General features: G+C 44.7%; 1 protein-coding gene across 4 annotated transcripts in view; it reads right to left on the minus strand.

Moving 5' to 3' along the window:
* The window catches only part of CCDC60 (coiled-coil domain containing 60), a 165,704-nt gene that overhangs the window by 50,149 nt on the left and 100,436 nt on the right, over positions 1-15,119 (minus strand). For all 4 annotated transcript variants that reach the window (XM_070475268.1, XM_070475266.1, XM_070475264.1 and 1 more), the window contains one exon: positions 585-755. In XM_070475268.1, the coding sequence (XP_070331369.1) occupies positions 585-755 (171 nt within the window). The remainder of the gene's footprint in view (positions 1-584; positions 756-15,119) is intronic.

Here is a 15,119-nt window from a genome sequence, read left to right on the forward strand (position 1 = left end):
TTTGGGTGGACACTGAACTAGGATCTCAGGTTTCAGGAGAAGGTCTAGAACAGGGATATTAATCTGTATTGAAACAAAGTAGCATACAAACACAGTATGGGAATTCAAAAGAGTCCAGAATGGGTTTTGGAGGTGGTGGGGCTGAAATCCGAGAAGCTGCAGGACAGGGTGGCATTTAAGCTGAGCTTGTAAGGATAATGAATAAGTAGGACTTTAGTTGGGAGAGGAGGTAGGCAACAGCATTTAAGGCCCAGGGAACAGGACAGGAAAATACCTAGAAGTAGGGATAAGCCTACTTAGAAGAAGAAGAGGGGAAAAAAAGCACATCTGGGGACCTACAAGATTTCTTGGTTGGCTCTTGGCTCTGGATATGAGAACAGACATGGTGTAGTAGAAGATCACCGAATATCAGAAGGTGAGGCTGGTGAAGTAGTTTGAGTCAGATTGAAAGAAATCATCAGACACCATCCTAAGAAGGGGCTTCCCGTGCGAGACAGCTGCCACCCCTCAACGCAACCAGCCAGTGTTCCTTCTCAGTGGTCCTTCCCAAGACCACTGGGCTGCAGCAACAGAGGTCTACTTACGGCAGAACAAAATCCCCACACTGGATATCTGGCAGCATTTTGGCTGGTTGGAATTTATTTCTTTCTTCCTCTTTTAGTTTCTCCAGTTGTTGCTGCTTCTTTTTCAAGGCACTCTCCTCCTTCAGGATGGTGAAGTATCCACGGCCAATCTTCACCCACTGAATTAAGGTGCTGAAGAAAAGAAAGAGGGAGGAAGATGGGCTGGCTATCAAGGCAGTCTTACTATCTTGGGTCCAACAATTAACTGAAGGACACTCTCAGGCCCAGTAGCAGGAGACTTCCTCTCTTTAGAATTTCAAAGTCACAGGGTTACTTACCCTAAGCTTGAATTCTATCAAAGACCACCTCCTACCAAAGACCTTGAACAAATTATCTAACCTCTCCAGGTTTGGGTCCCACCACTCAACAAATACTTACTGAGTGACTGCTGTGTGCTGGGCACTCTGCTAGGTACTATGAAATGAGAATAACAATTCACACTCTGGAGGACCGATTTAATTGGCAATATTTTTATTTGTTTTGTTTGTCATGGTTTGTCTTATATTCAACAACATGTGGTATTCAAAATCCATATACATATGTCACTGGAAGGCCACTGGCAATCTTTTCCTAAGTGTAGATCCTGCTTCTCAGCTTGTAAACTTTTCTGAATTTCTACACTATGTGCCACATTCTTAATCTCTAAAATGGGGTTAATCATAGCATCTATCTCATAGGAACAATTTGAAATTTTCACAAAAATTTGGCAGGCAAGGATCAGGTGTCATCTGTCCAGCCACACTCTTGTCACAGCAAAATAATCTCTCAGGTTCCTCATGCATAAAACTATGTAAAATCAAATGACTGTGTACCTGGTGGAACACAGTGAAGCCAGATTATACATAACTGGCCCTGAATTGTCCATTTGGGCTTTTAAGTTTAGGGATGCAAGCAGTTGATGTGAGGTGGAATTCGTATTTGAAACGAAAATGCTCCTGTTTCACTTTCAAGCTTCTGAATCCACTCATCAAAGAACACCCTGAGACTGCCAGATAAGCTGATAGAAAAACCGTAACCATGTGCAACCCCTCAATTCCACAAAAGAGGATTTTCTTGATGTTGCGCAAACAAAGCAAATGCAGAGTTAATCTGGGAGCTGGGGCTGGCATGACAGCAACCACTATTTCATCATTATGTTACTTCATGGAGCTTCTTTGCTCAGAATTTGGTTCAGAGATCAAGACTGTCACCATACACATAGCACAAAAGTATAAAATGACACAACTCACATTGTGAGGCTTTCTGGGCAGAGCAGGGGTGGCTTAGGGTTTTGTGGGAGTGGGGCTGGGATGAGGGGTCCTTTGTTTGTGTGGGGACTGAACTTCTCTCCAGAAACAAACAAGGAGCACCTTGGGTTTCTTATTAGCTCACCCTGATGCGGAGAAGAGGGAAGGGGGGTTGGGCAGCTCCAAAGCTGTCCACGGTCACACAATGAAGTCAGAAGGACAGAAGAAGATGGTGGAGAGTAAGATGGGGAGATCACCTGCCTCCCCACAAATACATCAAAAACTCATCAGAATATGGAATAACTCTTACAGAACCACTTCTAAATGACAGCTGAAGACCCCAGACCTCCAAAAAGGCAAGCCAATCTCCTTAGAATGAGAAACCAAAGCAATATTGTAAAGCAATTATCCTTCAATTGGAAATATATTTTAAAACAATGAAGTCAGACTCGTCATAGCATTAATTCACACCCAGTTTCAAATGTGTGTGTTTGCCTAAACAGCTGCATCATTCTTAACCATTTCAACAAAGAGGTACTGAACACCCAGTGTGTGCCAGGAGCTACTCTAGATGCTAAGATTCAGCAGCAAACGAAACAGCTCACAGCATCCTGGTCCTCACGAAGCTCCTACTCCAGGGGGTGGAGACAGACACGAAACAAGCAGTGAACTGCAGGTGACAGGCTAAGTACTGGACGAGTGTGAAGCAGGGACACGGGCGCGTGAGAGACAGGGCTGGCGGAAGGGCTAGTGCCGTTTTGAACTCATGGTCAGTGAGGGCCTGGATGCTTCTGCAGGCCAAGGAATGCCAAAGATGGCCAGCATGCCACCAGAAGCTAGGAGAGCGGCATGGAACAGAGTTTCTCTCTCAGGAGTCAGAAGAAACCCACCCTGCTGGTACCTTGATCTTGCACTTCTAGCCTCCAGAACTGTGAGACAACACATTTCTGTTGTTTAAGCCACCCAGTTTGTAGTACTTTGTTAGGGTAGCCCTAGCAAACCAAGTACAGTGTGATCAAATATTTAAGCCTACACGTGGAACAGCCTAACTCTTTGCTTTCTTTGACTGCGAAGGTTAACAAAATTCTTAAAAATTTTATAATAAGTGACAGGCTGATGGTCCATGCCACAGCAAATAAAATGGGCTTGAGTATTATGTGCCAAGCCCTGAACTGATACCTATTTTGCATCAGAGTCTGTGCTTGGCAGTTACAATGTGTCAAGTTCTGTTCAAGCACTGGCATTTCAAAGAAGGACACATCTTCAAAGAATTCACAGACTCCACCTCTACATCTAAGTTACCTTATTTCTACAAAAGTAGAGATTAAGAGTTTGGCAACAAATTTATTTGACTTATTAATGCCCTTATTCCAAAAAGGATTAGGGGCAGACAATTTAAAAATTGAGAAGCGCAGGAGATGTGACAAATAAGAAAACAAGATCAGGTAAGACAAATATCAAATCTCATGACACACAAGCTATTACACAGATTTGGCCCTGAGCATCCTCGAAGCCAATGCAAAGAGGGAAACACAATCCCTCATGTGATTCCCAGTGACCATGAGACGTCGAAAAGCTGTTTGGTAATGCCTAGCCATTCCAGGTGGAAGAGGAAGAGATTTCTTTCAAGGATCTGAATAAGGAGGACATTGTGAAAAGCCAAGTCTGCGACACACCTCTGGATGTGGGAATTGATGAATGCCTGTTTTACTGGTGAACTCACCGAAGAGTCTAGGGGAGTTGGTGGTGGCCAGTTTGAGGAATCTAGCAAGTTCTCTGGTAGAATTGCAGCTTCTGTCAAGCAAGGCAGCCCGACTCCCAGCTGTTAGATCCTCTGGAAAGAACTGGTTGAGAGATGAACAGAGGTGGCCAGGGGCAGTGTGTGTGTGTGTGTGTGTGTGTGTGTGTGTGTGTTTGTGTGTGTGTGGGTGGGTGGTGGGGGCAGGGAAGTGTCTGGGCCCTCAGGTCAGACCCATCAGCCTATTCCGGGAACTTCAGGACTGCGGGGTGTTCATTCCACGTGCTGTGAAGTGCACCCCTGCTACTGTGGAAGCCCATTTAAAACTGCTTAATATTGTATCAAATTCTTGTTTAATTCCCTTGCATGTTCCCTCTATTTTTTTCATCATTATTGCTGATTACCAGGCTATTTTCGGGAAGGGAGGTAGTCGCAGGGAAGAGCAGTTTCCGCCTTTAAATCCACTCACCCAGTGCCTCCTGCTCACTGCTTCCCACAATGTAACACTCTCCTGGCTAACATTGCAAGAGGAACGATCGGGAGGCAAATAATTAACTGCATCAGGCAAGCAGAGGAAGAAGCAGGTTATAGAATGGAAAGTTTCCTCCACCCAAAGCCACTTCCTCTTCACTGATGCAGTGGAGAAGGTTTTTATATTTAAGAGACATACGTTCTCTGTATGGGAGTCTGTGTGAGCTGATGAATGAAAAATGTGCAGTATGACAATAGGAATAGTCTCCTGGGTCTCAGCTGAGTCAGACTGAAGGGGCGGGTTTCCCTCCAAGCACCTTCTGACCTGAGAGCCAGTGGATGCGGTGCTGAGGCTTGGAGGGGCAGCCTCTGGATAGGGTCTCTGTTACCTGCTTAGGCAGATTTTAAAGTTCTCTGAGCCAAGTCTCTCCACCTCCAAATGAGGAAAAAAGTCCTCCTTGCCTCCAAGGGCTGCTGGGAGGGTTAAATGAGACAGCAGATGTAAAGAGTTTAGTGTAGTGTCTCGTTCTTAGGACTCAATGATTGGGTACTGTGATTACTACTGTCAACTCATTGAGCAGTCCTGAGAGGGTGATGTGACTGCAGTTAAGAAAACAGAAGGAAGAGGTTAAGTGAACAATGAGGGTCATAGTGGCTGGAAAGTAGCAAGCAAGGGTTGGGAGCCCCAGGGCTGATTCTGGAATTTCTCTATCTGCATGTGCTGCAAACACCAGATTATTCAGTAGGGAGCTTTAAAGCTTCAAGTTTATGTATCTCTGGGCTGTTCTTATTGCACAGGGTTCACCTCTAGGCCCTCAGAAGAGAAACTGGGGGTGTACATGTTCCTTCTTGAGGCCATGTTCAAGCCAATCCAAGTTACCACCTGCGGCAGATTAGGTCATCATTCACCAGATACTCTCTCTGTCCCCACTTCCCCGCTTCCCTACATTCAGTGGTGGAATGTACACCCAGCATCCTGATTTTGAGCTTCACCATGTTACTTCTTTGGCCAATGGGATGTTAGCAGGCATGACTTGAACAGAAGCTTGAAATAAGCTTGCTCAGTTGGGTCCATGACAAAAACAAAACCCACTATTTTGTTGACCCCAAAAGAATAAAAAAGTCATGGAACATATCTGAACCAGTTGATCTCAACCTAAGTCAGCCAAATCCCAGTTATCCCACAGATGCATGAGCAAGGAAGAAATATTTAACTGAAAATCACTGAGTTTCAGGGTAGCATTACACATGTTACACAGCATTGTGGTAAAAATAGCTGACAGATACATCATTTGTTATAAGACATGACATTATTTTATGAACCACAAAGAAGGAAAAATACATGCCAAGTCAATCAAGACATGACCATATGTTGTATTTCCAGTACAGAGATGTTAAGATGTGGAAAATGTGCCTATTAGATATGACAAAATATGGCACTGAGATAATAATGCCTCAGACCTGAGAAGAGATGATGTGGGACAGAACTTGGGACATAAGGTAATTAATAGCCCTCTCAGAGAAGTATCTATTGAGAGCATACCTGATAAGCTGAGCAATTTTCTGGTATTTTCTATGAGGTCAAGAGTCCTTTCTGGTTGTTAGATTTACCCACACATCTGGCCCATCAGTCTTGTAACATGACTGTTAATCTTTACCAAGCCATTCCACCCTTGAGTGATGCTATCTAGTTTCCTGCTACTCAGAGTGTGGTTCCTGGATCAGCACCAACAGCAACACCCAGGAGCTTGTTAGAAAGGCAGAATCTTGGGTGTCCCCCCCTCAGACCTCTTGAATGAGGGTCTGCATTTTCACAGGAGCCCTAGATGTCTCATATACACATAGAAGTTTGAGGCACACTGGTTTAGCTGTTCTATTCCTTTTATTAAAAAAAAAAAACTGAAAAAACTCTTGCAGAAAGAAATCTTCAAACTGGCTTAATTAGAAGCCTGATTCCCTTGATACAAGTCTGAAATAAAACTTTGACCCACACTGGCAGTTGATTCATCTCAGTAAGTTCTCTGAGCATAGCTGTGGCAGCCATCTCTCACTCTGAGGGCACTCTGCTCTCCTGAGCCTCCCATTACCTGAATCAGCCTCCATCCCCAGGGCCTTGAAGAAACTGACGGTCATCTAAAACAGACAGCCTCTGTTCTTTTCACAAGGGCCTGGCAGGAAGCTGTGGAGCACTGGAGAGTTAGGAGGCAGGACAGAAACTCACGTTCAACCTTTCTATTATGGGGGGCATGGGATTAACCACTGCAACTCGCTTTGTTAAAAATCAACAGTCCAGATGCACTTAAAAAAAAAACACAACACAACTTTTAATGGTATTATGGCTCTGCATCCAGCTGGTTTTCACTCACATTTTCTGTCTCTGCCTGCAAGAAATATGGGGCTATAAAGCCAGGAGAGCTTCGACGGGGAAGGCGGAATGACATTAAGATGAACAAACACTCTTGGCAATCTGATTTCAAGAATGTCCTGCTCTCCCAGAAGGGAATTGCCTACGTGGGAAATTTTCACTTAACAAATTTTACTGTTTTCAAATAATAGCAAATAAATCAGTTTCTTCCCAGCTTGTGGAGGCTGAAAGCTTGGAGAGCCCACTTCATCTGGCTGGCTCACGTCTTGCTTTGTCAGCCCACCCAGACAGATCGATTTCAGCGGAGGACAGGGCAAACATGATGGAACGGAGGGATCTGAAACACTGTCCTTAAATTCTTTAATTTTGAGGCAACCCCTGCAGGCGAATTAATAACGCAGCCCCAGTTCAAATGTGGCCGAGCAAATATTCTGCATTTAAATTCCCGTATTAGAATGTCCTGTTTATACAATAACTTAATAAATCTAGCCTGGCTGCCAAATTGACAAGAAGGTGAGAATCATTCATTAAAATGCAAATGCAATTGAGATGAAATTTGGAATACATTTATTACAGTAATTGAACTTCAGTCAACTGTAGTCACAACACAGATTTTGAACTACCTTTCAGACAAAAGGACGTGTTGTATTATCAACACCCGCCCTCCCTCAAGTTAATATCTTTGTCAGAATGCAAATTAGAGCCAATTCCTGAGCGCCAGTGATTTGCAATGGAGGATTTCACTCTTCTTTACAGGACAAGATTGCCAGAAAAAAGGTCAACTGCATACACAAAAGATTGCTCTGGTAGCATATTGTGTATACAGCAAATTGATTGCAAACATATTCTGAGTGCTTACTGCAACCACGCTCTTATTAAATCACATCTGAACATCTCTTTACTGGCCCTGGGTCATTTGCTAATTGTTAATGCCTAACGATGGGAGAGTTGCCAAGTTAGGATTTCATCTCTGAGATCAGAAGTTTCAGATGGATTTCTCTCCTTTCTGAATGACTCAGCCCAAAAAGGAGAGCCGGTTCAAGGGTTCCTTTTAATCAGATGGCAGAAAGATGCTACTGAGGCTGTGATAAAGACACAGAAGAACTGACTCACAGTTAGAGAAGTAGCTTTATCTGCTTTGGGTTTTGTTCTCTCTGGCTCCTTTGTGAAATTTACGTGGCATTTCTGAGGTCTGGGCAAACAGCGCACATGCACCTAGCAGATGTTGTTTGAGCTGGAAGAAGATGCAGCCTAGAGTTTTTCTTTGGACACAGATAAGTGTGCTTGCTATTCAGGAGTCCTCACAGTGGCAAAATACAATTCATTTCACCTATGAAACGGAGTGACTGCTTTTGTCTGCTTCACCCCCTTCATCATTAATTGATCACAAAGTGGTATCAACTACTTCCTAAATGTCACTAGACTGACTTCCTGTTCCTACCACCCTAGCTGGAAACCATCATTCATTGCCTCTATTCCTCTGAGTAGCTTCCTAGCTCATCTTTCTCCTCCTCAATCCATTATCCACCTTGCTGTCACAGGGCTCTTCTGAAAGGCAGATTCATTCCCATCAGAGTGTTCCAAACCCTTCAGTGTCTTCCCGCTGCTCTCAGGATGAAGTCCAGACTCTTCCTTATGGCAATCAGGTCCTCTAAGATCTGGGTTTTATCTCTGACCACTTACCAATCATTCATTTGTATCTCTCCATCCCTCAGAATTCTATGACTTTGCCCCTTCCTGCAGCACTTCCTCCCCTTCTTCATTTGCTGATTCTAAGGTCTAGGAGAAACTGTCGGCTGTTGACCATTCAATACTGCTGCTTCCTCCCTGCTTCAAGCCCAGGCTAGGACAAGTGCCTCCTCAGTGCCTATGTGCTCCCCATTGTTGCGCTTGTCATGCTATATGCTCAATTGCCTATTTCCTTGTCTGCTCTTCCTGTTAGGCTGCAGACTCCTTGAGGACAGTGCCTGATAAAGAGCAGGCTGTGAGCATTTGCTGGTTTTCTTTCCCTACCTCTTGTCCTTTCTCCCCAAAGCAGGAAGTACCAACATCCATTTCCTGAGCTTCCTTGGAAACAGATCAAGTTATCTTGGACATCAAATATCTAGACAAAAAAGTCATCAAAACAAAACAACAACAAATAAAACTACCTCTTCCAGCTCTCCTGGAGAGAGCACAAGCCAGTGATGTACAAGAGGAGATCACTGGGAGGAACTTCTAGGAAAACCTGACAACGGAAGTTAACACGGCAGGGTGGTGTTTGCCTTTCAGGCCCTTTTCCCTCTCCCTTCCTGCCGCCTGGAACTTAGCTACAATGGTTGCAGTGCCAGTAGCCACTGTTTAGCATGAGGAAATCCTGCAGAGAGAGGAAAACACCGAGGATAGGGGATTAAAAGACAGAAGGAATCTGGGTCCTGGATGGCCAGTGCATCTTCCACAAGGTAAACCTCTCAGGACTTCCCTGGGGGTCCAGTGGCTAAGACTCTGCCCCCAATGCAAGCGGCCCAGGTTCTATCCCTGGTCAGGGAATTAGCTCCCACATCAGCACGTGAACCAAGAGTTCACATGCCACAAGGGAAGGTGCCAGAACTGAAAGATCCTGCGTGCTGTAACAAAGGCTGAAGATCCCACATGCCACAGTTAAGACCCGGCACAGACGAATAAATAAACCAAAATAAAAAATAAAACCAAACCAAAACAGAAAACCTCTTTTATGTGATGGAGGTAAGGCTTTGTCTTACTTACGTTATGGTAATTTCAGGGCCCTGTTTGCTCTGCAGTTGAATACAGTCTGCAAATGACAATCTCTGTCTCTCTCTCTGTCTCTTTCTTTCTTTGACTAAACTATCATGATTATCACATTGAAAATGCTGTCATCTTGGGTAAATCACTAGCCATAGACTAGAGAGTGATATTAGGACGGATTAGTGTGGATCATGGGAAAGAGGCAAAGAAACTTAGAAGCATGAAACTGCCAAGAGGTAGGTCTGGGATCGTCTCCACGGAGTGTGTCTGAACAGCTGGGAAATATGGAACAGGAGGTTCTGAGCTGGAGGGAATGAGGGCTGGGGGCCCCAGCGAGCGGCTGCAGTTGGCTAGAAGCAGGTGCTGCCGGGGGCCCTGGGAGGCAGTGCACAAGGAGGCTTCAGGGGAGCTGGGCTGAGCTCTCGTGGGCAATTCTCTCTGTGCACCCACACAGCATCCCTAGGAAGGAAGTACTCTTGTCTCCATCTTGCTCATGAGGAAACCGTGGCTCAGAGAGGTTAAGCAGTAGTCTGACCAGAGATTAGTTACTGGTAGAGCTGGAATTTAAACCCAGATAGCCTGATTTCAAAGTGTTGCAAGAGGAAAATGCACTGGTTTTTAGAAAAAGTCTCTCTGGGTTTAATTGGGTCATCGCTTCCTTGTCACTCAATGTCTGTGACTCTGTGTGAGTCAGTTTTTCCTCTGTCTGATTCACTCTGCTCACCTTTAACATGGGGATAAATGGATACCCTCTTAGGACATTGCTGAAATGAGAGGCAGTTAGCATATTGCCCGGCACATAGGAGATCTTCAATGAACAGTACATGTGTGCTAAGTCACTTCAATCGTGTCCAACTCTTTGTGACCCTCTGGACTGTACCTGCCAGGCTGCTCTGTATGTGGGATTCTCCAGGCAAGAACACAGGAGTCGGCTTCCATGCCCTCCTCCAGGGGATCTTCCCCACTCAGGGATCAAACCTGCATCTCCTGTGGTTCCTGCATTGCAGGCAGATTCTTTACCGCTACGCCACCGGGGAAGCCCCTCAATAAATGGTACCAACCATCATTTTCATCATCATCATTATCATTATCTCCATGAAGCTATAAGTGATTGCTGTTATAACTTTTGCTTTTGCACACAGCCAGGACAGTGGTTTGGCTCCAAGCTCCCACAGGCTTCTGGAAAGTGGCACTTGGTTCAAGTGTCAAGCTTAGGGGTTTCTCTTCTCCGAGAGTGGAAGCAAAAACAGTCTAATTAGACCACAATTATTAATATTTTGAGATTTGGTGAGCTGCATTATGCAGTAATTTATAAAGGTCTGTGAATCTACCATATGTGGTAGTGGTAGGATCAATGCCAGGTTATCATGTTAAGTGATGAAGTTTATTAAGCTAAAGGGTCACAAAGTTAACCTCTGCTCTACTGAATAAGAAATGATGTGCAGAGACCTAATTGCTTCAGTGTTTTTTTTTTTTTTTCCTTCTGGGTTCTTTCTTTACATAATTTTGTCTCAGACCTTCACTAAAGAAAATGAAGAAAGCAGGAAAGGAGGACGAGGAGGTAAACGAGGAGGAGCAAGAGATGGAAAGAAGAATATAAGGAACCCACATCCAGCCTCGTGGATGTTTTAGAGGGAAATGATGCTGAAGACAGTGGATTATAATCAGGCTGATAGGTGCAGCTGAAATGCTTCTCCAGTGGCTCAGATGGTAAAGAATCTTCCTACAATGCTGGAGACCTGTGTTCAATCCTTGGGTAGGGAAGATCCCCTGGAGAAGGGAATGGAAACATACTTCAGTATTCTTGCCTGGAGAATCCCATGGACAGAGGAGCCTGGTGGGTTACAGTCCATGGGGTCTCAAAGAGTTGGACAAGACCGAGTGGCTAACATTTTGACACTTTCAGGAAGCCAGGTTCTAATTCGACTGACAACTGGCTGTGTGATTTAGGCAGAATAATTAACCACTCTGTTCAATTACTATAATTTAGGGATAACCACCATTGCCTCTATCACCACCACCATCACCACTAGAACATGAATAATTACCACATGCCAATAACTACGAAAAATGCTTTACAATTACTAATCTAGCTATTAGCAACTTGTATTCTCAAGCCCACCTCACAGTGAAGAAGTGAAGTAAAGAGGTTCCCTGACTTATGTGAGGTCACCCAGGTGAGGTGTGGTGGAGTCTGCACTAGCATCTAGGCCTGAGCCTGTCTTCCTCATCTGTTTTTAAAGATAATATTATCTGATCTGTGAAAGATGAAAAGTGAGGAAGTAGATGTGAAAGCATTAAAAAAAAGTCAGAGCACAATTTGTACAACGAAGTACAGTTGTAAATTAGATACTCAAAACTGCTTGTAAAGAGGAGGATTGATCCTCACTATCCCATCACACTATGGCTAATTGTCAAGGCCACAGTCAAAAAATCAAGTCTTCTCATGGATGCAGGGTACACACACAGGTGAGCTGGTGATGAGTAAATTAAGATGCAAAAAAAGCTGTATCTCTATGAATCTCCCTCTTCTCAACCCTCTGCACCTTCCTCAGGAACTGGAAAAAGCACCTTAGGTACCACTCAAGGAACTGAAAAAGGCACGACATGTTTAGCTGGGGGTTTGGAGTCCAGAAGTCTTGGCCATGTAACGACCATAGCATTTCTGCCTCTTAGCCCCACACCCCTGATGTTCTGGTCCTCCACCAGGTACCAGACTCAGGTTTCTCAATGTGAAGATGCACATCCTGAGAAGAGAGCACCCCTCCCCCTGCTGTCCTCACAGCTCCATCTGGGCTAGCTCTACCCTGCTTTGTTTCAGGGCTGGACTCACTCCATGGGGCTAAGTAATAAAAGGTTTCCATCCTGACTGCCATGCCCTCAAATCATTATCTTTTCCTGTCATTCCCTCTTCACTGGCCTCTTTACCTTGGACCATTTGCGCCCCTGCCCCTTGCCAATGCTTTCCAATGTTGCACATTGTCTCTGGGCTTCCCAGTCCAGCCTCCAGGGCTCTGCATGAGCTGGATTTGGCTCACCCTCTGAGCCTCTTTCCCTACAGCTCATCTGGTAAAGAATCCGCCTACAATGCAGGAGACCTCGGTTTGATTCCTGGCTCGGGAAGATCCACTGGAGATGGGACAGGCTACCCACTCCAGTATTCTCGGGCTTCCCTTGTGGCTCAGCTGGTAAAGAATCTGCCCACAATACAGGAGACCAGGCTTCCATCCCTGGGTTGGGAAGATCCCCTGGAGAAGGGAATGGCTACCCACTCTAGTATTCTGGCCTGGAGAATTCATTGGACTGTATAGTTCATGGGGTTGCAAAGAGTCAGACACGACTGAGCGACTTTCACTTGCCGCCTGATGCTCTAGCAACGTCATCATGCAACCTTTGTCCCTCTGCTTGCAATGCCCTTTCTTCTTCCTCACCTGGCCAACTTCTACTCAACCTTTAGAACTTACTCAGGTATAAACCCCACCCTGTGCCAAAGTTGTCTCTGCTCTTCTCAGGCATCTCTGGTGGGTGCAGCCCTCAACGGCCTGTTGACCTGTTCCTGGTTGTATACACCCTCCTCCCACCCCCACCCCCAGATGGAGTGCCTGTAAGGTAGGGACAATTTCTAAGTCTTTTCTGTGTCCCTGGAACCAGCACATGGGGAGTCCTCAGAAAAATGCTTGTTGCCTAAAGAGCTAACCACTTGAAATTCTTGCATCTCAAATCTGAATTAAATACATGCTTCCTTTCGGGCATGTAACAATGGCGCCACCCTATCTGATGCGGGGTGTTCGCATTTCTCTCTGGATGGAGCAGGTGTGCAGAATCATCTGTGCAGAAGCTGATTCATCCAAACAGGATAGAGATAAACGGATGCCTTTGAGTTTTTTTTTTTTTTTTCCAACTGGGAACTAGAATATAGCAAGTGGTGTTCTGGAAGAAGTGATCAAATGAAATATCCATCCATGTGCTTCTCAGGAAAGTTATTTCTTTAACTTGCAATGTGGTCCCTGACCTACCCTGTGCCCAATGACTACAAGAGGTGCTGAATCCCCCCAGAGGAACACAGGTCCAGCCCTTAATACCAGGTTACACAGTAGGCACACATTGTGCTTTGGTCAATGGCACAAGTTAATGGAGTTTGAAAGCTTGTGAGCTCACAGTGCACACACACACACACACACACACACACACACACACACACACTCTTGTTCACACACCATCCTCTCCCCAAATCCATTTCAGACCTTATAAACATCTTGAAATGCAAACACAGTGACAGCAACCGAAAGGCCATTTTGTCTGAGGATGCTGAACAAGACTGCCTTCCCTCTGACTCCTTCGTGGTTAAAAGGTGCCATGCCCCAGGGCTACTCTTCAGTTAATGTGAGTCAGCATTTGTGTGAGAGACGTGTGCAACTCTTCTTGGAAGAAGAAGAATAAAAACCCGCCAAAGGTCATCAAACTGTTCTATATGCATCCCAATTAGGGCGATTTCTGGAAGGGAGCAGGAGCCCCCACGAATCTGGTTTCTAGGCAACTGTTCTCAGGAGTCCTGAACCTCACAGGGAAGGGAAGATGGGCGGGCAGGCCCTGTGAAGGGGAGTAGTGTGCTCTTCACGATGCCCTCACTTCCCTGACCCCCATTTTGTCTATTTACCCCAACATATTTAGAAGCAAATTAGAGCTTGGAGGGGGTGAGGAAGCAGCTAACTATCCTTGAGTACAAAAACTCTGGGGAGGACTTAGACTTGGAAAATTATCCTCACGATAGCCATTAGCTACAGAGCACTTTCTGAGTGTCAGGCAGGGCCCCAAGGCCTCACATGTATTATCTCATTTAATCCCTACAAGAGCCCTGCAAGGCAGGTACTATAGCTGCAAAGTTGGAGAAACTGAGGTTCACAGAATTGAAGCTGCCTGCCTAAAGTCATACACAATGAGAAGGTAACAAAGCCAGGATTTTCACTCTTGTCTGTTTGAATCCAGGAGCCACTGTCTTTTTATTATTATTTTTTTTTAGTATAGTTGATCCACAATTTTATATTAGTCTCAGGTGTCAACACAGTGACTCAAAAGTTTTATAGATTATACCCCATTTAAAATTATTATACGGAGAAGGAAAGGGCAACCCACCCCAGTATTCTTGCCTTGGAAATTCCATGGACAGAGGAGCCTGGCAGGCTATAGACATGACTCAGTGAATAAACAATAACAAAATCTAAAATATGCTGACAAGTTATGAAAATAGCTAAATATAGGTCCAGATTATTGGAATAACGTAGTTAACGTTCTTTTTCAGTATATGATGATGGCTAAATCTCTACTTTGTTACCATCTCCATTAAGTTGCTGCTCATCAATATCTGAATATAGTGAAATTGCTGAACTCCCTGAGCTTAAGTTTTCTTCCTACAGAATAATATAGTAGTAGTTTATACCTCCAAGATTTCTGAAGAATGAAGATGTTATTAAGCTTCTTAGCAGTGATTCTTACATCATAAAGAATATTCAACTGTTATGCAGATGCATGCTAAGTTGCTTCAGTCGTGTCTGACTCTTTGTGGCCCCATGGACTGTAGCCTGCCAGGCTCCTCTGTCTGTGGGATTCTCCAGGCAAGAATCCTGGAGTGGGCTGCCATGCCCTCCTCCAGGGGATCTTCCTGACCCAGGGATCGAACCTGTGTCTCTTTTGTCTCCTGTGTTGGTAGGCAGGTTCTTTACCACTAGCACCACCTGGGAAACCCATCCAATTTTAAGAAGGCTCTTAATGAAAGTAAAACTGTTAAGTAAATATCTCTTAGGGGGAACTAGTCGTAAATGAACAATACTGAATTTCAGTTGAAATGGTAAATGCAACCAGTGCTTCAGGTTCTCATGCAGTCTCCCCCAAGGAAAAAAAAAATGTGAGTCATTGGAAACTAACAGATTCTCCATGTTTTTGGCAATAGAAAT

The sequence above is a fragment of the Odocoileus virginianus genome, chromosome 12 (assembly GCF_023699985.2).
Source record: "Odocoileus virginianus isolate 20LAN1187 ecotype Illinois chromosome 12, Ovbor_1.2, whole genome shotgun sequence".
Classification (NCBI taxonomy): domain Eukaryota; kingdom Metazoa; phylum Chordata; class Mammalia; order Artiodactyla; family Cervidae; genus Odocoileus; species Odocoileus virginianus.